Raw genomic sequence first — 24,787 nt, forward strand, 5'->3', positions numbered from 1 at the left:
TCTGGCATGGCCCTAAAGTCCAATTCAAGTCCAAAGGCTTTTCTGAGACTCAAGGCAAAGTTTTGGCTGTAAGCCCCTGTAAAAGTAAAAAACCCAAGTTTTATATATCATTACAGTGGCCCATAATAAACATTCGAAAAGGAAGGATGAGGAACCCCAAAAGAAGGTTTAGGGCCAAAACAAGACTGAAAACTTATTGGGCAAAAAGGATTCTCTAGCTCAGCATATAGCATCTAGGACACATGGCTGGGAGACATTGTTTCCAAATGACTTCCACAGCTCTGCCCCTTCAGCCTTGCTGGTTGCAGCACACATAGGTCTTTTTAGCTGTAGCCCTCAGATTTTCTTGTACACAGTCCATGTTAGTGGCATCTCTTGGTTCATGTAATCTCTTAGTTCCTAGAATGTCCATTCAAAATTTGGCTTCACCTTTACAGCTGTATAAGTTGAACTCTCAGGGACAGCCTGAGGGATAGGACCTGCCCCTCTTTTCCTGTTCTCCCATGCCTTCCGAAATCTTGGTAGAAGCATCCATTACCATATCTTGAGACTCCTGCATCAGTAGAACCAGCACCATGTGGATGATGCCAAGGTCTGCCTCCAGCTCATGCAATGCCTATGGCCCCTGGGATCACAACTACAGTGGCCTGAGTACATGTTTGGCTCTGACATGGTGAAATGACTTCCTAGACCCCCCCGTGTAAGCAGGTCCCCCATGTTGTATTCTGAAAAGTGTTTCAACTTTTATACCCTACAGTCTGTAGGGGATTTAGTTCCTGAAATGCCATCCAGGTATCTCTCTTATCTTCTGTGTGCACAGTAGTTAGCATCCCTTTAAGGGATGTTATCTCTTAAACAAGCACACCTCTTTCATCCCAGCTGTACTTGCACTTTTGTGGCCAAATGCCAGTTTTTAAACTCCTTTAGTTGTGCTTCTATTACTGATTCTCACAGTAATCCTGGTTAAAAGCTTCCTGCAATATCCATGCCACCAACCAAATGTTGTAGTGCCTTGAAATTTCCTCTGCCAGATTAATTAGTTCATTACTTTTAAATTTAGCATCACACAATTCTTAGGACATGGGTAAAATATAGCCACGCTCTTTGCCTGAATATAACAAGAATGACCCCTAGTACAATTGTGAGTCAAGTTCTAATTTCCCTCTGAAATCTCATGAGCACGTCCTCATTCTTATTTGCTTTCTGGTATACTGAACTAGTCTCACCTGTTAGGCTCCATTCACAACCTTCTAAGGATTGCATCTCTAGCCTTGTTAGAATTGCTTCTGCAATCCATTTCCAAAGGATTTTGAACCACATGGTCAGGATAGTCACAGCAATAACCTCACTTCTCGGTATCCATTTCTATTTCAGTCACCTGTTGCATTTCTGTGACCAAAATACCCAAGAAGAACAACTTAGAGGAGGGAACTTTTATTTGTGGTTTAAGGGTTCACAGGTCTCAGTGCATAGATGGTAGACTCATAACTCTGGGCTCAAAGCAAGGCAGCATATCATGTGGGAAGGGCCAGTGGCAGAGAGTTACTCAGCTGAAGGTGGTGTCAGGAATCAGAGAGTAGGAAGGGACTACAGAAAATGCAACCCTTGCCAGGAAGCCACAAGAAAACCATATCACCCACCCTTGTACCAATTGCCAAGAGTTACCACTCAGTCACTCCATTCAAAGTAGAGTGGATTGATAAGGTTGTACTCTCATTCTCTAATCTATTAACTACTTAATTCCCTTGCATTAACAGGAGCTTTTAGAAGTCATCTCATATGCAAACAATAACACTTTTCCTTCCAACTATTTTGTACACATACTGTGAAGGGCTGAAGAGGGTCCCTCTCTGAGAGAGAGGAGGAATGTGTGGGTGTATCACTTCCTTCCGGAAATGTGCTTTTCTAAGATGGCTCCTCTGTCTAGCGAATTGAGAGCCTGTTTGGTGAAATGGATAGCAAAAGCCTATTATAAAACAGGGTGTTATATTTAACAAAAAATGTAAAAGTAATTTCAGGCAAAAATGAGGTTATATCATATAGCCTTGTTGGGAATGTGATAGGAGTGCAAGAAAGGCATCCAAGGGCAGATGGTTTCTGACCCAAGAATTTCTGCCATTATGTAAGTTACTGAGGTGAAACAGAGGTAGGGATGTGATGAGAGGCCACAGGTCAAGCAAGGGTGAGAAGATGAGAAACGACCTCCTGTATGGGGAAATGATGTGCAGTGTGGTATATGGGTGGGTATCAGTGAGGAAATGAAGGCCTTCCCCCACTGCCAAGTGGCCTGGATTTTGTTCTCTCAGTCTGTAAGGATTGTGGTATTCAGTTATCATGTACCTTCCTGAGGTACTCAAGATATATTGGAGGGTTGGACATGCTTTAAAAGACAACTTCCATTGGTTTGACTGTCTGCACATCCATGGTTGACCTAGTGGAAGTAGAAAGAAAGGATTTTTAGGGCAGGAGCCAGGCTGCAGGGGCTTGAAGGACCAATGGAGGAAAGCAAATGGCAATTGAGGAATGTCAGGGTGAGAAACAGGGGAGGAGGAAGCTGTAGAGAATGAGTGTCCCTACCTCCTCCCCCAAATGAAGGAGAGTTTAGGAATCAATAGAGAGGGAAGAAGTTCCAAATGGGATGCCGAGCTTGGCCTGTGGAGGTGACTATAAGGGCCAGCATGGGAAGGTGTGTTGTAGTCAGAGAAGCATATCATCCCTCCATGTCAGAGGGAAGCAAGCGACAGTGGGTGTGAAATGCTTGGAGGGGTGCACAGTGGAGGGCTCCTGCTCCTTCAGATATTTCCAAGTAGGGCTTCGGCCATATTCCTGAAGTCGAAGTCATGTGTGTTTATACCATTTCTGTCCACCTATTCTCTGTGTTAGATGTCCTTGTTCCCTTGTGCCCACATGCTATGTGTCTTGACAGCAGCTTCAGTACCGAGAGGTATTCTAGTCCTTGTAGAAGCAGAGTTTTTATTTTACTGGGGCACACCAAGGCTGTCCGCCCTCTTCTCTGGATCTACACCATGGGATGCTGCTTGTTTGCTGATGGCATCACGAAATGAAATGGATCTTGACTGACTCACAGCTCCGCAGTGAGGCAGTCTGGCCCCTTTGTCATCCCTTTGCCACCTGGACCCTTGACACCTCAGTGCAGTATTCAACACAGTCAAGGTAATTACCCCATGCAACGCCTTGCAAAGTTGTGTTTTGGATATGCAACCCTTTATGCATGGTGCGAACACTTACGGTCTATTCTCTTAGCCAGATGATAGTGTATGAGGTTTGTAAGCATGGCCACCATGCTGTATGCCAGCCCTCCAGAACTTAGTGGTCTGAGGGTACCAGTTTGACAATTTCAGAGAGCAGAGCAGGATAGCATCTCATTTTCAGTCCCCACAGTAGTGGGATTGTCCCTACAATACCCACATCTCTTTGTGAGAACCACTCTCTTGGTGAAAAATCATTTGTAGCAGATCGTGTGCTAAATGACACCTGTCTGGTGTGGGAGGGCGGGAAGTGTGTGTGAACATATTGTTTGTTGTTGATTTGATTTTCTGTACGTATGTGTTTTTTTTTTTTTTTAATTTTTGAATTTGCATGACATTAGAATGCATTCATGCGCATTGATAGATCATACATAGATGGGATGTAATTTCTCATTTTTCTGGGTGTACATGTTGCAGAATAATATTGGTCATGCAGTCACATATACATACAGTAATAATGTCTGTCTCATTCTACTATCTTTCCTTTCCTCACATCCGCTCCCCTTCCCTCCCATCACCTCCCTCTACCTAATCTAAGGGAACACTATTTTTTTCCAGTGGGCCCCCACCCCCTGCCTTGTTGTGAATTAATAGCCACATATTATAGAAAAGATTCGGTTTTTAGTTTTGTGGGATTGGCTCATTTTGCTTAATATGATGTTCTTCAACTATAACCATTTACTGGCAAATGCCATAATTTTACTCTTCTTTCAAGGCGAGTAAGATACCATTGAGTACATATACCACATTTTCTTGATCCATTGATTTATTGAGGAACACCTAGGTTGATTCCTCAGAAAATTGGGAACGGAACCATTATTTGACTCAGCTATTTCACTCCTTGGTTTATACCCAAGGACTTAAAATCTGCATAGTATAGTGATGCAGTCACATCAATGTTTATAGCAGCTCAGTTCACAATAGCTAGAGTATGTGTGCGGTTTTGATTGGTCATTCATGTGCTAACTACCACACGGTATGGGTTAAAAATAATTGTCGATCTTGAATCACCAGTGGTCATGTTGATGTCTTTTAAAATACTGTCTATGTACAGAAGGTCTTTCAACCATTCGGGTTTTTTGGTTTGTTTGTTTTGTTTTGTGTGTGTGTGTGTGTGTGTGTGTTTGTGTGTGTGTGTGTGTGTATATATATATATATAAATATTATATAAGTTGTAAATGAACACAATATCTTTTATTTTTATGTGGCGCTGAGGATTGAACCCAGTGCCTCACCCATGTGAGGCAGGCGCTCTACCACTGAGCTAGGGCCCCAACCCTCAGCCATTCATTCTGTAAACCAACCTTTTCTCCTAGGCATTGCTGGCATGAACCTCTTTTTAGCTTTGGTTGAATTCCTCAGGTTCTATGGCCAGGCTGTTGCGGGGTGGAGCCAGTTCCTTTATTATTACCTAGATGAGAATTAAATGCCAATCATTTCAACTTTTGCCAGACACACACAGTAGATAGCCTTTCTTCTTTCATTTCCGAAGTTCAGGGTCAGCATACTCCTTACTGAGTCTCATGGCGACTCTTGCAACACCAAATCCAGGCAACCTTTTGAACTCTTCCATGTCCCTTGTAGAATATTTTCTGCATTGTTTCAAAAGAGTTGAAAAGAAGTGGCCACCACTGTGTACCCACCCGATGAGTGCCTGTCAAGTTCCTGGCCCTGTATCCTGCCACTTCTAGCAGCAGTAAGTACGTTTTTAACCCAGCCTTGCTTCATCTATGAAATAGAGATAATGGTGTCTTCATTGCAGAGTGTTTTGGACTCCAGATGTTGGTGAAGTCAGGGAGCCAGCAGAAGGCGAGGAGGGTGTTTTGAGTGAGCCAGTGAAATGGGTTGGCGTTCTCAGAGAGGTGGAGAAGTGAGAAGTGTGGCTGGAAAGAGACTTGTCTGTGACCTTGAGCATGGACAGTATTTGTGGAAGGGCCCTGTCCTTTGATCTCTTCCAGACTTTGAAAATCAGTGTTCCCATGCTGCATTATTCTTTTCTACTACGGACTACTCTGACCCACCACCGTTTATAGTCCCGTGCTTACATGGTTTCAACTCATTTTTCAAAAAAGCAATATTAACCCAAAGATACGGACATTTTAATCTATCTATCTATCTATCCATCCATCCATCTATTTATGGGGTATGTTAAGCTGGCGAGTTATCTGGCATTCCCTTGTGCTCAGTGTAAGTGCCAGTAAGGGAGGAAGGGAGGGAGGGAGGGAGGAGCTAAGGAAGTTGAAGTCGAGGAAAGAAAGGCCTTTGAGACTAAACGTTCATGGGCTTTTCCAGTGAACAGTGAAGGTGTCTCACAGGCTGGTAGTCCAAGCTGGAAGAGGGCGACCTTTGAGGGAACCTGAGGTGAGCGAGGCAGAGGATGTGCATTGGTAACACAGGGAGAGTCAGCAAGCAGATGGAGTCCAGGCTTCCTCCAAGAAGTTGACCTGTGGGGACAATTTTCATGACGCTTGCAAAGGAATTTCAGAGAGAACCTTGCAGTGGGTTGAGAGAGGACTTGGCTAAATCAAGGTCTGCTGGGGGTGGGGGGCGGTTGGGAACAAACCTTTGGTAAAATGACTGCAGTGAGAAAAATAAAAATAGCTCAGTGAGAGTTCACTCCAGATCTCTCTTGGAGAGAGAATCAAGACTAGTGGAGAGATCCTTAGGAACATGACCTCTGCCACCAGCAAGAAAGAGTGTGTATGGGGTGCTTGCTTTGTCTCATTCACTCTCCCAACAACTGTATGAAGTCTGTGGTACCATCTCTCTCATCTCGTGAATGAAGATAGCCAAGCTTTCGAGTGGTTAATCAGCATTCCCAGCCGTCACCTTCCTCCTCTGTGGGCCATTTAGGCCAGCCACCTTGCAAGAGCCAACCAACATGCCAGAACGTGTTAAAATGACATAATAGAATAAGTCTGGTTCCCCAGGATCATCAGAACTGCTTTCTGAGTGTCCAAAACACTATCAATTGGAACGAGCTTCCCCTGTGCCTCCCTGTCCGCTGCCACCTGATCTAGACCCAGTAGTTCCACCAAATCCATCCTGCCATGTGGGAGTCTGACAGGTGTCCTGCTGCCTTTGGCAGTGGGGAGATGAGTTGATGATAAGAGAAGATAAAATGCATGAAATAATAACACAGATGAGACGTGGGCAAATACAGTAAGACGGGATGTTGGGGGAGAGACACAGAATGCCTTTTGTTTAGGAATCATACTGCCACCTGAGCGGTTCTGAGAATGCACACCACTCTCTAGACAACATATGTGATTTGAACCTGGGCCCACATTTTATGATGGAAGAGGAGAAAGATGTGAATAACAACAACATTTTTATTGGGGGAAAAAAGCGTGAATAACAGCAACATTTTTTATCGCGGAAAAAAATGTGAATAACTACAACATTTTTTTATTGAGGGGGGAAAAAACCTTAAAACTATGGGGACTATTTGAATAGGGATTGTCAAAACATTTGAAATTCTGAGTATATAGGGTTTCCTAACGGGGGTGGGGGGTTTACTGAGGTTGAATTCTCTTGTCTCTAAGGAAGCAGTGCTTCTTTGATTCAAGCACACCAGGGTCCTTGTAGGCCATGTCAGGGCGCCTTCTCTGCCTCAGGGAGGAGAACATCCGCTTTCTGAACCATTGGACAATGGATCGGACATTCAGACAAGATGTGGTCCCTGAGTTGGACCCCTCCGTTGACTGCCCTGATGAGACTGAGCGGGTGTCTTCAGTGTCTCTCTCCTGGCTTATCATCTGGCAAGAGAAGGAGGATGAGTTAGAAACGTGTAATGTCAGCAGCAATGAAGTCAGTATGTGTTCCTTTAGGGAAATCCATGTCTTTTTCCTTACCCGTTTAGCCCAACTGTAACTGTAACCTTTTAAGCACTCATTAATCATTAGACAGTCAGACAGACACACATATACACACACACTTTTGTTTTATAAATATTATCATTAGTCCTCCTCTTTGTTCCTCCCCCTCCCTTGTGTTCTCTCAGTGCTCCTTGTCATTTTCCTTATACCTCCTTCCCCAGCTCTTTCCCTTGCTGCCGTCCATCTGTCAATCTGTCATTGCTCATCTCTTGGTGGACTGGGTTCTACCTCTGCTTCACAGCAGGTAGAATAAGTGAGTCCGTGCTGTCCAACCTGGCACCCCCACTGGGCCTATCCCTTGCTCTGAAATCGAGGAGCTCCATGCTCACCTCAATAAGTTCATCTTCTCGCCTGGGTGAGATGTCTGGAAGCGGGATGATGTCTTCGGTATCTGGTAGTTTCCACCAGGGCCAGGCCTGACGAGCATCACGTTCTTGACAAGTGAGCTGATCCAACTGGGGAGAGGCACTTGTGGATGCCTCTAGGTCCTCATCCAGAGCAGAATCAGAAAACGTTTGATCATCATCATTATTGTCATCATCGTTGTTGTCGTCATCGGCATCGGCATGGGCACCGTGTTTGTCATGGTCATCGTGTTTGTCCTGGTCATCATCTTCGTCGCCTTTCAGATCCTCTAGAAATGCATCAAGGTATCTCATTAGACCTTCCAGTTTCCAGAAATTCTGGTTTCCCCTCTCCTGTGGGTACTTGACCATCCTTTGGTAGTCTCCATGTGGATCTGCAATAGCTGGTGAGTCTTCATAGCGGGAGCCCAGATAATCCTCCACGACCTGGACGATGGGCAGCTCACAAAGCTGCTCTGAGTTGTCATAAATTTGTTCTTGCCTTCCCATGGGCAACCTGCTTCTTTCAGTCACCCATGACTGTTGGACAGGAAAGAAGAAGTAGTAGGAAGAAACGTCTGTAGTCGAGTCTTCAGAGGAGTTACTGTCCGTCCAGTCGATGGTGTCCTCATAGGGGGTATGGCCTCCAGAGAGGCTCATATTTGATTTGGATTTGGAAAATCCAAAAAGAAGTCTTCCTGGTCAGCGCAGTTGCTGCTGTACGGTGTGTCTTTCGTGGTGCGCAAATCCCAGTTCTGCCTCAATCTGGAAGCTTCAAAAGACAAAAACCCTTGACGTAAGATATTGGGAAGAGATCATGCACTTTAGCAATAATTCCCACTCCTCTTTCTGTTCGCAGTTCTTGCGCTCTGTCAGAAGCTCATCCTGTGTTTGCACCCCCCAGTCAAGGGCAGAAGGAGCAGGCCTTTCTATCTGCAGTGTCTAATAACCCTCTGTACTGAGCGTCTCCTCCTGTTCCCTCTCACACTTTGTCTTGTTTAAGTTGAAAGATCTACCTGTTATTCAAGATAGTTGAATAAAATTTGAAAAATACAGGAAAGTGTGAGGTTGAAAATAAAAATCTGATGCCTCGATCCAGAGGAAATGAGAATGAGTACTATTCCTAGAAGAATTTGGTGGATTTCCTTATAATCTTTCCTTTTTCTTCACACACACATACTTGTATGAGTGTACATTTTACATACATACACACACCCATATACATTTGGAGTCACATCAGTAGAGAGATTATTAAATGATAGCACAGCCAGCAAGAAACCCATGTATGACTGTTGTGTAGTTCTTAACCCTGTTCTTATTAACGCTACTTCAGCGATCACTTATTAATGACCATTAGGTTACATGTTCACGGGTCCTTAACATTGTCTTATTAATGTCAGTCAGTACCTTTTATCTATCAAACTCTGAGTGTCTCTGTCTTCCTATTCCTATTTGTTGGATCAGTGGACCAAAGCTCACAAGTCTTACGATAGTTGCTACTAAATTTCTTTCTAGAAAGTATGGCTGTTTCAGTGCCCATTCTCTCATCATCCAATGGCACCTTAATTCAGCATTTTCCTTTATGTGCCAGGCATGGAAGTGGGGAGAAGCCCAGGCACAATGTCTATGCGCCCCATCCCCTACGCGCGCGCGCACACGCCCGCATACACACAGCACACACACACACACACACACACACACTCACATTGAAGATGAGTCTTGCTGAGCTCTGCGTGCTGCCCACACCAAGAGATGCTGCCAAACCCAGTGGCATAAACGAGCTGTCTGAAGTCCTTCAGACCCTTCTTCGAAGTGGCTTTAAACATCAACTGTTAGAAGCCTGTGTTCTAAGACTGTTGGCTAACATGGCTACCGTGGCAACAGAGGAACCTGTTGTCATAAGCATGGAAGGAGTTAAAGGTATACAAACCCAAAAGGACCTATGCCTTTATTTTCAGTTATTTTTTGCATTACTGCGACCAAAATACATATTCAGAACAACTTAGAGGCGATACAGTTTATTTGGGGCTCAGGTTATCAGAGGTGTCAGCATATGAAAGGCCACCTTCTTTGCTCTGGGTTCACATTGAGGCGGCACATCATGGGGACAGGGCCCAGGATAGGAGAGGTACTCTACTGATGATGGGTTAGGAAGCTGACAGAGAGGAAGGGGCCCCAGGAAGAAGAGCACTCTCAGGACACCCCTTCAGTAACCCACCACCTCCAGCCATGTCCCACTTGCCTACAGTAACCACTCAGTCGGACTGATTAGGTTGTAGCTGTCATAATCTACTCCTTTTCCTCTGAATATCATTGCAATAGCTTGAGCTTCTAGGGGACACCTCATCTCCAGATCATAATATTCTGCCCCTGGTCCCTAATAGCTACTGTCCATTTCACAGTTAAAGAAAAAAAAAAAAAGTTCCTTTACAAGAGGCCCATCATTTTAGCAGATCAGCACTGCCAAAAAGTGCCCCCTGAGACTCCAGGCAAGATCTTGACCGAGAGCACGGGTAAAATCAAAACCCAATTTCCTACATCCAGTATGCAGTGGTACAGAATAAATATTCCCCTTTGCAAAGGGAGGAATATGGTTGTGGCAGAAAGAAGGGTTGTGGCAAAATCAACCCAGTGTTGCACACTGGTCACCTGTTTCTGAGAAAATCATCTGGGATTCGTGGTTGTAAGACGTTACTTCGAGAGGGCTTTCTCGGCCTTGCCCCTTTAACCTGGCTGGTTGCGTGCACATGGGCTCCATTTAGACTTACATCTCTGTAGCCTCCAGGTTTTCTCAGCAGCCAGTCATGTGATTGGCATCTCTTAATTCCTGGTGTCTCCTTTGCAGCTTGAGCCTCAACCTTTCAGCTTCGCACACGGGCTGCTTAGACGCAGTCGGCAGGGCCTCTGGCTCTGCTACACTCACTCTGGCCTCCCAGACCCTTCATTTGAAATCTGGGTAGAATTGTCCATTGCCCCCTAACCTCAGCATCTGCATTCCAGAAGAAGCATTGCCACTTGAGTAAGGCCGAGTTCTGTTGCCAGCTTGCGCAATACCTCAGGCACCTGGGATAATGACCGTTGCAGGTCCTGGGCAGCTGAACATGCTGAAAACAACTTCCCAGTCCCCTCTTTTGAAGCAGGTCACCCACATAATCTCTAAGAAATTTGCTTTCCTATACTCTGGACCTCTGGTGGGTATGGTCTTGCAAATTCCTGAGATGCCCTGCAGGTTACCCTCCTGTCGTCCCTGTATATATATAGTACTTCGCGTCTCTTCCAGAGCTCAACAAACACACCTCCTTGGCCCCAGTGTTACACACATTTTTCTGGCCAAATGTTGTTTTTTTCCAATGCCCCGTAGCTCTGCTTTCTGCTCCTGATTCTCACAGTAAGCCAGGCTAAAAACTGCCTGCACTGTCCATGGCACTGACTGAATGTTGTGCTGTCTTGAGATTTCCTTTGTCAGATTAGTCCATCACTATTGAATTCAGCCTCACACAGTTCTCCGGGTGTGGGTGAAAGCTACCTATGCATTTTTTTAATTTTTATTTATCTGCCAGAATATGGCAAATGTGGAAGTGGTTTGCAGGAGCAATTTTGAAAAGGTTAGAGCGACAAGGTGGAAATGCTTCAGAACGCTGTCGTCCAAGCTTAATGGGCAATACCGGTGGGAGCTCAGAAGCCCAGAATGCCAATAGGAACCGGTACCATGCTCACGAAGTTTCAGAAAGCAATGAGTTCCTGTTAGGAACTGGACTGCAGTTCTGGAGGGCTGGCATACAGCACACAGCTTCAAGGCTGTCCGCCCTCTTCTCTGGTTCTACACCGTGGGCTGCTGTGTGTGTACAGAGGTCTCCATTCATTCAGGAATCACTTGTACATATTTCTTGGAAGAAAATAAATTATATAAAATAGGATAAAACACTGTTAGAAGGGAGGAGAGGAGAGAAAAAGTCATGATACTATCTAAAACCTCCCAGAATGAATTTCGGTTGTCTAGGCAACATACATACATTCTGGGCTAAGATGTTATGATGAAAGAAGATGATGACATGGTTAATAAGAACATTTGTTTATTGAAAAAACATAAAACCATGGGGGCTATGAACTATGTGAGTCTATAGGGTGTCCTAACTGAGGGATTCTTCAGGGTGAATTATCTTGCTTCTACAGAAATATCTCTTTAATACATAAAACCATGAACTGTCTGAATCTATAGGGTGTCTTAAATGAGGGATTCTTCAGGTTGAACTTTCTTGCTTCTACGGAAATGTCTCTTGGGTGCCCGCTCACCAGGGATCTGGTTTGCCCTCTCAGCGTTCCTTCTCCCCTGAACACAGGGAAAAAAATGCTTCCTGAACCATTTGCCAATGGATCGGAAATTCAGACAATTTGTAGTCTCCGTGTCGGTAGGAATCTCTGTCTCCACTGGTTGCTTCGGTGACCCTGAAGGATCCTTTTCAGGGCAACTCTCCTGGCTTGTTATCTGCCAAGAGAAAATGGATGAATTAGATCTAGGTAATGCCAGCAGCAATGAAGTCATTATTTACTCATTTATGGAAATCTAATTTATTTTTTACCAAGAATAGCCTAACTGTAAATGCAAAGTTTCAGTACTCATTAATACTTAAAACACACACACACACTTACTTGTATGATCATTAGTCCTTCTCTTTGCTCCTTCCCACTCTTGCCTCCCCCCTCAGTGCTCCTTGGCATTTTCCCTACATCTCTTTCCTGGCTCCTTTCCTTACTGTAGTCTCTCTCCCATTGCTTATCTCCTCAGACACTGGGGTCCACATCTGCTTCACATGAGGTACCATGACTCTATGCTGGCTAACCTGACCCCCCACCGGGCCTATTTCTTGCTCTGCAGTGATGCGGCTCGGTGCTCACCTCAGGATTTTCTTCTTCATCAAGCCTAGAAGGTACTTTTGGAAACTGGTCGCTGTGTTCTTTGTCTGGTGCTTCCCACTCTAATATATCCTCAGAACTTTCATTTTCTTCAATACTGTCCATACTTACATGGAATGGAGTGCCGGTGGACAGCTGGACATCTTCAGTGGCTTCACTGTCATATTTTTCATCTTCTAGAAGTTCCTTAAGTTTCTGTGATACATCAGAGAGTTTGGAGATAGTTTGTTTTACCTTCTCCTTCTGGTTTTTATCTAACTTTTTGATTTCTTCCTTTAGTTCCAACGTAATTGGTGAGTTTTCGTCGTTAGAGCCTGTAACAGTATCGAAGATCAGAGTAATGAGTAGTTTGCATAGCTTCTCCGTGTTCAGATTTTCATCCTTTTTTCCTAAGAACTCATTTTCCTGGTTTTTGTTGTCTTCACGGTCAAGGTTTAGAGCATCCAATAATTTGGCGATATTTTGTTTGCAGATTTTCTCTGGCTTGTCCAAATCTTGATCACTTATCTCAGTGGGGATACTTAAATTTTCAGTCTCCAATGACCCATGGACAGGCGGGCAGTAGTGGGAGGAAGAGCTAGATGAAATGACGCCTTCGTAGGGCGCTATGCCCTCATAGGCAATGTTGTTGTTTTCAGAAGCAGTGCCATTATCATAGGCAGTAGCAATCTCAGGGGCTTCGGCAGCCTCACTAGCAGTGGTGTTTTCATAAGCAATGCCGTTGTCATAAGCAACAACGTTGTCATAGGCAACAACATTGTCATCGGTGACAATGTTCTCATAGCCAATGCTGTCCTCCAAGGCTAAATAGTGTTCAGAGGTGCTTGGGTCTGATTTAGAATCAGAAATTTTGTCCTCTTTTTCATCATATTTATTAGTAGAGGATGAGTCATCCATGTTGTTTAAGGTATCAAAAACCGTCTCCACAAACTCAGGAAACTTCAAAAGAGAAACATTAATAGGTGATATTGGTAAGACAGTCATGTAATTTGGCAAGAATTCCCATTCAGAACTATCCCACTAAGGCAGAAGCACATCCTATGTTTGCAGTCTCCAGTTAAGGGCAGAAGAGACAGGCCTTTCTCTTTCTAAACTTATGGTATAAGAACCCTCTGTACTGATCATCTCCATCTGATACCTCTCATATTTTTTCTTATTACACTTCAAAGAATTCCTATCCTAAAAGATGGTTGTATATAATTTAAACAATTCTGGAAAGCAGGAAGAAGGAAATCACTGCCCCTACGATCTCACCTCATCCAGAGATAATGATAACCATCAATAAAAGAGTTCTTTTTCTCTATATATACATACATATACAGAAATTAGGTCATGGCACAGCCTAAAAGAAGCACACATGGCTATTCTGTAATTCTTAACTACTTTCTCATTAATTACTCTTAGGTGACCACCATTAATGACCATTATTTAGCTGTCAATGACCCTTAGAGTATTAAAACCATTAACAATGGTTGTATTAATGACAGTAAACCCCCTTATCCACAAATCTCTATCTCTCTTTTTGTAGTCTTATAGGTTGGATTATTGGACCAAAGATCACAACTACATTAAAGTCTTATAATCATTGATTCTAAGTATCTTTCTAGAAAGAGTACAGCTATTTAAATGCCTGTCCTCCCATCATCTGATGGCTTCTTTAGATTAGCATTTTCCATGATCCCCTGGCAAGTAAGTGGGGAAAAGCACACGTGTACAACCGTTCTCTCTCCCCCTTTCTCTCTCATCCTCTCTCTCTCAATTTCTCTCTCCTCTCAATTTGTCTCTCCTCTCAATTTCTCTTTTCTCTCTCTCTCTCTCTCACACACACACACATACACACACACACACATTGCAGTCTGTCACACCCAGCTCTGAGGGTTTCCACACGAAACAGATGCTGCAAACTCCAGAGGCACGAACGAGGGACGTCTGAACTCGTTCAGGTCCTTGGTTCAAGTGGCTAAGAAGCAGCACAACTATGAGAAATCTATGTTCTGAGACAGTTGGCTACCATGGCAACAGAAGAACCATATAATAACAAGAAATGTATAAGGAGGAAAAGGGGATATAAAAATCAAAGGACCCCTCCTCTTGTTGTCATAAGTTTTTGTGTTGCTGTGACCAAAATATCCAATGAGAACAACTTAAAGGAGGGAAAGTTTAATTTGGGCTCAGGTTTTCAGAGGTCTCAGTCCATAGACAACATACACAACAACTCCCTTGTTCTGGGCCCAAGATGAGGCAGCACATCATGGGGAAGGTCCCAGAGGAGGAAAGCTGCTCATCCATCCCATGGTGTGGTCAAGAAACTGAGATAGAGGAAGGGGCTGCAGGATGAGTAACACTCCCAGGGCACTCCCCCAGTGACCCAACTCCTCCAGCCATGTCCCACCTGCTTACAGATACCACCGAGTGAGCCCATTCAAACTAGGATGAACTTATTAGGTTACGGCTCTCATAATTTACTCTTTTCACCTCTGAATATTCTCCTTAACAGGAGCTTCGGGGGGCCATCTCACATCCAAAGCATATACAAGGTCCATCCTTATACCTGTATATTTTCATATTGTCTACTAAATTTGTAAATATTTACAAATATGCTCACACAATTTTTTAAATTTTTAACAATGTATATTATATATATTTTTAGTTGTAGATGGACACAATATCTTTTTATTTATTTTTATGTGGTGCTGAGTATTGAACCCAATACCTCACATGTGTGAGGCAAGTGCTCTACCACTGAGCTACAACCCCAGCCCTCACACAGTTTTTATAAAGAAGTTAACGTCCATTAAAAGTAGCTCTCACTGCATTAATCCAGCTTTTAAATATAGGAAAAACACATTGTAAAAAAATAAAAACTTAATATTTAAAACTATTATATACAGGATTTGGCTATATCACTTGCAGGGCTCTATGCAAATTGAAAATGCAGAGCTCCTTTTTAAAAAAGTTATTAAGAATTTTGTCAGGGATAGCAGAGCATTAAGCCAAGCATAGCCCCCCTTTTTTTATCAGTGCAAAATATTTGATTCATATTTTTGAAAATAGGTAATTATACACAAAAAATATGGACTTCCAGTGTAACTCTCCCAGTCTCCTCCTGCAGAGGCAGTTATTGCTGTCAGTATTTATGTGGCTTTCCAGAGCTGGTCCATATCCATTTGCAGGTATATATATTTACAGTTTTTTGAAACAATTAGCACATATTACATACTTACACAAATTGTCTTACATGGATTGATTTTTAGTTTAGCATTTAGAGTTTATCTTTTATGACTTCCACATTTTTAATGTTTTTATTAGTGCATTATAGCTATATATAATAGTAGGGTTCATTCTGAAGTAATCACACATGCGGGGAATATAATTTCTCCATTTCTGTTCCCAGTACCTCCTCCCTCATTCCTCTTCATGCTGCCCACCTCCCCATTCTCCACTGCAAAGGTCCCTTTAAGAGTAGGCCATTTGCAAAACCCCAAAACAAACAAACAAACAAACAAAAAACAGCCTGGCTTCTATAAAATGTTAGATTATTTGGTTGAAAAGTTTGAAGAAAATATTTTTATCATGACTAAGTAACTGCACCTTCAAGATCCTTTCATCTGAAAAACTATATAATTCTTAGTAACTCCTACATGCAAGCTTTACCCTTTACACCACATTTTTCTCTTACTCCTTCTCCCCTCCCACCCCTCCTTTTTTTTTCCTTTTTTTTTTTGAGACAGGGTCCCACTAAATTGCCCAGGCTGGTCTCAAACCGGTGATCCTCCTGTCTCAGCTTCCCAAGTACCTATGATTACAAGCATGCACCACCACATCTGAGACAGGGTCTCACTAAGTGGTGCAGATAGCTTTGAACTTTCTATCATCCTGTCTCAGCCTTCCAAGTAGTTGGGATTCATGCTTTATCCTTTATACTGCATAAGATAGATATTATAGCCTATTTATAGTCTTACAAATGAAATTTTAATTTTTAGTATAGAATAAAATTTACTATACTTGATTTACTATACTATACTGGGGAAAATAATAAAAAGTATTTTTTACTCCTCTAGCTCTGGTCATATCTATCCTCTTTAGACTTAAAGAAAGATAAAAAACAAAAAGAAATCATAACAAAGTAGAATAGGGATATAGTTCTATTTTTTTTTTTCAGTACTGGAGATTGAACCCAGGAGCACTCAGCCACTGAGCCACATACCTAGCCCTTTTTTGTATTTAATTTAGAGACAGGGTCTCACTGAGCTGCTTAGCATCTCACTAAATTGCTGAAATTGGCTTTGACTTGAGATCCTCCTGCCTCAGCCTCCTGAGCTACTGGGATTACAGGCCTGTACCACTATATCTGGTGAATCTAGGTCTCTTAACATCTTGCTTATAAATTGAGAATTCTCTGAATATGATCATACTCTTTTTGCCACTAGATTTATATGCACTTATGTACTAAAATATACAAATTTGATAGAGAAAAAGAGGCTATTGCATTGACCCTGAGTTTAATTCCAGTGGCCACCATTTATTCTATGTCTTCTGAAATGTATCTCACTTCATAACAACCAGGACAAGGAAGATATTACTGTTAACCTTTTCCTTGAAACTGAAGCTCAGAGAAGTTAGATGAATTTGCCTGAGATTGCATTCACACCCCACATCCATCTTATTAAAAGGGCCATGCTTCCAATCTTTAAAATGAGGAGAGGAAACACCATGTGAAGACAGAGGCAGGTGTTGGTCTAATGTTTCCACAAGTCAGGGATACTAAAGGTTGCTGGCAAGTATAGAAGTTAGGAAAGAAACATACAACAGATTCTCCCTTAGAAATTTCAGAAGGAACTAACCCTTTGGACACCTGGAATTTGGATTTCTAGGTACCAGTACTGTGAGACAATAAGTTTATGTCCTTCTAAGTCACCTAGTCTGTGGTACTTTGTTATAATCCTAAAAAACTAATATTCCATGCTTCTACTTTAGAGCAATAATGAGATGGTAAGAGATCATAAAAGATGAGGATGCTAGTTAATACAGATACTTATCCATCTCATGCCATTTATCCCCCCACGAACACACATATGTACTGAATGGTTCCCATGACACATTTAATGCTCATAGCTACAATACTGTGAGACACATGCATTCCCCCATGTTCTAATGGTTGTGTGCTTACCAAGTAGTTGGGATTCATGCTTTATTCTTTATACTGCATAAGATAGATATTATTACCAAGAATCAGTTGTGTTTATTCCCAGTTGTTCTTGCTATAATAATTTTGTAACTTGCTTAATAAAAAACAGGGGTTCTATGAGGCCAATATCACCCTGATCCCAAAACCAGTCAAAGACACATCAAAGAAAGAAAACTGCAGACCAATATCTCTAATGAACATAGATGCAAAGATTCTCAATAAAATTCTAGCAAATCAAATACAAAAACATATCAAAAAGATTGTGCACCATGATCAAGTGGGATTCAACTCAGGGATGCAAGGTTGGTTCAACATACGGAAATCAATAAATGTAATTCATCACATCAATAGACTTAAAGATAAGAATCATATGATCATCTCAATAGATGCAGAAAAATCATTTGACAAAATATAGCACCCCTTTATATTCAAAACACTAGAAAAACTAGGGATAATAGGAACATATCTCAACATCGTAAAGGCTATCTATGCTAAGCCTCAGGCCACCATCATTCTAAATAGAGAAAAATTGAAGGCATTCCCTCTAAAACCTGGAACAAGACAGGGATGCCCCCCCATCACCACTTCTATTCAATATAGTTCTTGAAACACTGGCCAGAGGAATTAGGCAGACAAATGAAATCAAAGTAATATATATAGGAAAAGAAGAACTTAAATTAGCAATATTTGCTAATGATGATATGATTCTACACCTAGAAGACCCAAAAACTCTCCCAGAAAACTTCTAGAACTAGTAAATGAATGCAGAAAAGTAATAGGATATAAAATCAACACCCAATAGGAACCGGTACCATGCTCACGAAGTTTCAGAAAGCAATGAGTTCCTGTTAGGAACTGGACTGCAGTTCTGGAGGGCTGGCATACAGCACACAGCTTCAAGGCTGTCCGCCCTCTTCTCTGGTTCTACACCGTGGGCTGCTGGTTGTTTGACCACTGTCCCGCGCACTTTCCTTGCTGATGGCATCACGGAATGAAATGGATCTCGACTGACTCACAGCTCCCCAGTGAGGCAGTCTGGCCCCTTTGTCATCCCTTTGCCACCTGGCCCCTTGACATCCCGGTGCAGTATTCAACACAGTCAAGGTAATCACCCCATGCAACGCCTTGCAAAGTTGCGTTTTGGATGTGCAACCCTTTGTGCATGGTGCGAACACTTACGGTCTATTCTCTTAGCCAGATGATAGTGTATGAGGTTTGTAAGCATGGCCACCATGCTGTATGCCAGCCCTCCAGAACTTAGTGGTCTGAGGGTACCAGTTTGACAATTTCAGAGAGCAGAGCAGGATAGCATCGCATTTTCAGTCCCCACAGTAGTGGGATCGTCCCTACAATACTCACAGTTTAATAATGCACTCTTGTTTTTAAATTAAACTTGTCAGTGAGCCTTTTTGTGAGTGGCTGCCTGTGTTGGTTAGTTAGTATTTATAGCTTAGGTCTGTTTTTGAGGAAATGACTAAAGCCTCTTGCATTCGATCAAAACTGTAAAACAAAGAACATCTTTGACTTACTTAAACAAGGCCTGTGATCACAACTAAAAATTCTAATGGTTCATGTTTATAAATGTTTTTATGTATTCTATCTCAGTTGGGCTAAATAATTGGAACTCTGTGCTGAGGGAGGAATTGAATAAACTCAGTGTCTCTTGGTGTCAATTCCTCTGGAGCAAGTTCCGGCAACACTTCTTACAGAACATAGGTGTACTCTTTTCTTCTCTTTAATCTACTCTATAGGTTTTTTCCATTGACATTTCTATCCAAGAACCTTGACATATGTTCAGCAAAGAGACTAATGGGCAATCGGGTAGGGCCTAGGAAGTGAGTGATTGACAGACATCTATTGTGTCTTGTTCCCTGCCAGAGCTCCCTGCTGCCTTATCTATCTGAATCTGTTTTGTGTTGTTATAACAAAATACTCAAAACTGGTTAAATTATAAGGAAAAGAGCTTTAATTTGGCTCACAGTTTTGAAAGCCTAAGAACATGATAATGGCATTAGCATTTGGTGAGGGCCTCATGGCCAAAGACATTACATGGTGAAAGCTTGTGATATATAGGGGAGAGAAGGGATGGGGAGAGATTGGTTGGTCCGTCACTTGGTGGGAGAGGAAGCAAAGGAAGGGAATGGGCCAGGCTCAATCTTTTTTATAACAGCCAACTCTTCTAAAAATTAGTTTACTCTTTTTAAGAACTAATCCACTTCCAGAGACCAGCATTAATCCCTTCTTGAGGACACTCATGACCTAGTTACCTCACACTAGGCCTCACCTTTTAGAGGCCCCACCACCTTTCGATACCATTACATTGGGTACCAAACTATTACATGAGTTTTGGTGCAGACAGACCACATCCAAATCATAGCACCATTTCTGGAACATTCACAGGCTCTTCTACTCTAAACTCACCCTCTCACCATTGACTCAGTCCTCATGGAAATGTAGTTCTTCCTTCTCTGCTTCTTCAAGCCAAGAGATGAAGGAGGTTTTCAGAAAGTAAGAGATAGCTTAGCTCCTGTCTGCTCAACCTCTGACGGGCCTGTGCTTGGGGTCCAAGCTGGAAGTCACATTTTCCCATAAAAGTTGAGATGATGATTGGATTCTGTGTGTTTCAATCAGCCATGTTGTGAACTCAGTTGGGATTTTCTGCACTAGGTTTTCTTGATAATGAATATTTGGTTACATTGATTATTTCAACCCTTTCATAAGCAACTCAAGAAACCACTTCTCCAACTAAATGATTAATCAAAGTGAAATTGCTCTGCCCACATATCACTGGCTTCTGCCTTTGTTCTCAGAAATATTTATATATTGAGATTCCTAGAAGCTCACTTTGAAAGCTGTTCATTAATGGAAGCATTTTGGAGCATAATTTAGTCTTAATCAGGCTTGCCTAAGTAGACACCATTAATCACTTAGAATTTGGATTGGTGTGTATGCCTAGACTATATATGAAACCAGCTTTAAGAGAGGGAAAAAAATGGACAGATGCTTACCTGATGTGATGGAAGAAATTCCTTCAAGATGGTTCACACCCCAATTCATGACTAAAATTCTGTTGTGAGCAAAGCATTTTAAGCACCTGCTTCTCTCTCTCTCTCTCTCACACACACACACACACTCTCTCTCTCTCTCTTTAAAAAAATTTTTTTTGTTTGTGGATGAATACACAGTGTCTTTATTTATTCTTATGTGGTGCTGAGGATCGAACCCAGTGCCTCACACATATGAGGCAAGCGCTTTACAACTGAACTACAGACCCAGCCCACCTGCTTCTCTTTCTCTTTTGAAATTCTTTTTTTTGGTGGGGGTAGAGAGAGAGAGAGAGAAGGGAGAAAGGAGGGAAAGGGAAGGGAAGGGAATGTTGTTGGAAGGATATCCATTGTGTTGTTGCAGCCTTGGATCTGACCCTTTTGTTTCCCTGCTGGATTCAAAATCTGGGGTCATTGGATCCTCTATTCTATCCCTTAGCAGAAGGAAGCAGTCACATTCTTGTGTCATAACATTATCTAGGACTGGCCCTTGTTCTTTAAAAAAATGCATGTGTGCATTATCTCTTGTATTTAACTTGAAGAAACCTTACTTTCTCATTTGGATGGAGGTAGTTAAGAGAATTTTGAAGAGTAAGCACCTAAAAAGGAACATTTACTGTTCTTAAATATTCTTTTCCACCAAATTATCTATATCATCATAGGGATATATGTGCCCGTTGTAAGGGACCGGCGAATGACGGAGGAAGAGACCACCAAGAGACTGACTCATGCAACAGCAAAAGGGGGTTTATTGCGGATCCAGCGCGCTGGTGCTCCGTGCTCACCCAAGAAGGGAGAGCGGCCCAGAGCCCCGAGCAGGGGTTAAGCAGTGCTTAAGTACACTTTTTGGGGAGGGCGGGGGCTTTGCATACATCAGAGCAAATCATCATGAGGCGTGGGAAAATCGAACAACAACTCTCAAACATGATTAGCACATTCACTGGCGGGAACAGATCGGGTGGGGGTGATAGGTCAGTCCTAAAGCGGGGTACACATTTAAACTGATTGGTTTAGGCCCTGAGGTGCCCACATGCTGAGCTGCACTGGGTCCAGGTTGTTAAACAACTAAGTGGTTGGGGGGATTTTGTCACATATCTAATGGGCAGTACCGGGTATTGTCTTAACTGCCTCAGGAATTTCAGGCTTTGAGTGTAGCTTAAAAACTTAACAATACCTGGTCCTTTACATTTTAACTCAGGCTTTGCAGCTTAGAAGCTTTACACAGCCTGGTCCTTTACATTTTAACTTCAGTTTCTTTTATCCTTTCACCCGTATACACTAATGCGGGGATTTTTTTCCCTACATGAGTTATTTAAGAGATAAGGGAATCAGAAATGCATTTCTGAAAAACAGTATATTTGTTTCTGTGCATTGCCTTTGTACTATTCTTCTTGGAAGACAAAATAATAAATGAATTGCAAACATTTCTTTTTTTCTTTTTTTTTTTTTAGCTTAACAACTAAATGTACTTGACTTTTTATACCTGTGGTTTCCAAATTGCAAATTCAACCAACTGCACATTAAAAATATTCAGGAAGAAGAGTTGCGTCTGTAGTGAACATGTGCAGACTTTTTTCCTTGTCATTATTCTCTTTGTAAGGTCCTTGCTTAGCATCTGGACGGCCACCTTAAGCGACAGCAGCCATTTTAAGAAAAATTTTGCTTTCCTGCCCAAGGTCATTTCTGAGAAAGGCTCACCACTCCCTCATACCAACCCCACCCTTAACTACCCGAATTAGGACCCCTCTGGCTCTAATCCCTGAGCTTGCTCCTTAAAAGTCCTGAACCCCAAACCTCTTGTGTGTATCTCTTCTCTTTCATTTCTTGCCTTCTGTCTGGCTTTCCTCGCCTTCCTTTCACTCTTAACTACTATTTACATGGCATTTACATTATATTAGGTGTTGTAGGTAATCTGAAGGTGACCTAAAGTATTTGGGAAGGTATACACAGAGTCTACACATATACTGTGACATTTTACATAGGAACTGGAGCATCCTTGGAGTTTGGTATCTGAGGGGATCCTGGAACCAATCCCTTGCAGATTCCATGGGATGACTATTCTAAAAACATGATTACTTTACTCAACAGATAGTCATAGAGTATGTACCATATGCTAGGTAACTTGATGATGGTTTTAGCAGAATATCAGTTTTCAAGGAACAATTGAAGCTGTTCAATAACTAAAGAAGGAAGAGAAGGAAGGAAGAGAAGGAAGGAGAAAGAGCAGGGATGCTGGATGGGGAGAAGGAAGAGGAAGGGAGAGGATGGGTAGATAGAGGTCAGTCCTTAATACATATTTTCTTGTTTTGAATTATACCTGTGTTACTTGGTTTGTTCAATAATAGCCATCTATACTTTTTTTCCCCCCTGGTGTGTTATAATTTGGAATTAGTTTTGATTTGCCATTTTTTATTTTTATTTTTTTTCAGTACAGAACTTGTATGGATCAGTTTGCTAAGGACGTGCGAGATTTGAAGAGCTGAAAAAAGTCAGTATTAAACCTGTTTTTTAAAAATGTAAGTAAACTCACTCCTCACCATTCATATCTGACATCTTTAGAGTGTAAATTTCTTCGCAGCAGTAGCGGTACTTGGCTATAGTCAGTCTGCTCATTTTATCTTGAAATTGTATGGCCTACCTGTCTGTTTTAGAACTTTAAAATTTTAAAGGGTTTGGACATGTTGTGGCACCCAGTGAACAAATCTTTATTTGGCACTGATAAAGAAAACGCAGACCTGGTAGCATATAAAAGGCATGAGCCTCTTTGTTCTTAGGTTCTTTATTGCTCTGTACCTCAGACAATTTCAGTGCCTCATTTAAGCCACTGAGAATTTTTGACCCATTAATGACCTGATAGGCTGAGAAAATGAGATGGTAGTTTTTACAGACGCTTATTCCTTTTAATGGTCATAACTGCAGTTTATTGAGCTTCCGCCAAGAGATAAGCATTGATTAATTCAAGTCAGTATTCATTCTGCAAATACTTTTTCTAAATATTTGATAGGTGCTTTGACATTCTGACCTTATCCTCATGACAGCCTTGCAGAGTGGAAGTTAATATTTCAAAAATCTAGATGAGGATATTGAGGGCCAGAGAGAGGTAGGGAGCATGTCCTCAGTCATTCAGATGGTAGATGTGTACACAGTGCTGTGTGAACTCAATAGTGTCAGTGCTCTTCCTGGCATGGGTGTTAGTAGAAGCGTTTTGGGTTGTGTTCTTTTTTTTTTTTTTTTCTTTCTTGGTGCTGGGAATCTAACCCAGGGCTTTGAGCATGCTAGTCAAGCACTCTACCATAGAGCTACATCTCTAGCCCTTTTTATTTTGAGATGGGGTCTACAGGATCTTTCTAAATTACCTAGATTGGCCTTGAACTTGTAATTCTCCTGCCTCAGTCTTCCAGGAAGCGGCATCTTGTACCTGGCCTTGGGTTGTATTCTTAATAAGAACAGGAATCAATCCTTCTAATATTTAGCTGTGGTAACAACCAAGAAGGAAGTTAGAGAAACATTTCCATGTTTGAGAGGTAGCTTGAATACCTAGATGGAGAGTTAAGAGATCTGCTGTCGAGTTCTAGCTTCTTCAAGGATTTCCTCTGTGAACTTATTAGATTAGATTAATTTAGCAGGAAACAATTATTTTTAAGCCAACTGTGTGGATAGGCCTGATGCTCACTCTCAAGGTCTCCTTCCATGGATTTTTTTATCCAAGTGTCTTACACATGGAAGAAAATGGGTACATCATAACTGGATAGCTTGATGGAGCAGTTGTCACTAAGTGGACACACCTGTGTAATTGCAACTCAACTAACTGAACCTTTGCAGTACTCTAGAGTCCCCTTTTCTTCCTGTTCAAGAGTAACCATTATTCTGCTTTTGGTTAGTTTTGCCTGGTGTTGTTTTGGTACTTGGAGTTGAACCTACCACTGAGATATACCTGCCTAGCCCTTTGTATTTTTTATTTCAAGACAAAGTCTTGCTAAGTTGCTGAGGCTGGCTTTGAGCTTATAATCCTTCTGCCCTGGCCTCCTAAATTACTGGGTTTATAGGTGTGTACCACCAGGCCTGGCTAGTTTGCCTATTTAAAAAAAAATTTGTGGAGCTATAAATATATCATACAGTATATATTCTTTCATGTCTGGTTTATTTTGCT

General features: G+C 42.0%; 2 protein-coding genes across 17 annotated transcripts in view; one reads left to right on the plus strand and one right to left on the minus strand.

Annotated features, from left to right (window-relative positions):
• Positions 1-24,787, plus strand: part of Ppfibp1 (PPFIA binding protein 1) — a 227,915-nt gene that overhangs the window by 87,953 nt on the left and 115,175 nt on the right. For 14 of the 16 annotated variants that reach the window (XM_058576178.1, XM_058576186.1, XM_058576185.1 and 11 more), the window contains one exon: positions 23,067-23,153. The gene's annotated coding sequence lies outside the window, so the exon portion shown is untranslated. Of the gene's footprint in view, positions 1-12,403; positions 12,420-23,066; positions 23,154-24,787 lie in introns of those variants that run through there. The other 2 variants (XM_058576183.1, XM_058576182.1) reach the window with 2 other exon arrangements.
• Positions 11,569-13,317, minus strand: LOC131423855 (uncharacterized protein C12orf71-like). Its single transcript, XM_058576194.1, has 2 exons — positions 12,517-13,317; positions 11,569-11,977 (listed from the first exon to the last, which is right to left on the minus strand). The coding sequence occupies exons 1-2, from the start codon at positions 13,300-13,302 to the stop codon at positions 11,717-11,719; spliced, it is 1,047 nt and encodes a 348-aa protein (XP_058432177.1). The 5' UTR covers positions 13,303-13,317; the 3' UTR covers positions 11,569-11,716.

This window comes from Marmota monax, unplaced genomic scaffold (genome assembly GCF_021218885.2).
Source record: "Marmota monax isolate L192 unplaced genomic scaffold, Marmota_monax_Labrador192_F-V1.1 WCK01_AAM20220418_F8-fsc00012, whole genome shotgun sequence".
Taxonomy (NCBI): Eukaryota; Metazoa; Chordata; class Mammalia; order Rodentia; family Sciuridae; genus Marmota; species Marmota monax.

Bases quoted from the DNA above. Each gene is read 5' to 3' on its own strand.
- LOC131423855 (XM_058576194.1), bottom strand. From the start codon at position 13,302: ATGGATGACTCATCCTCTACTAATAAATATGATGAAAAAGAGGACAAA. The intron at 11,978-12,516 runs GTAAGTATGGAC...TTCTCTTGGCAG, and splicing joins CCACCGGCACTCCATTCCAT to ATAACAAGCCAGGAGAGTTG.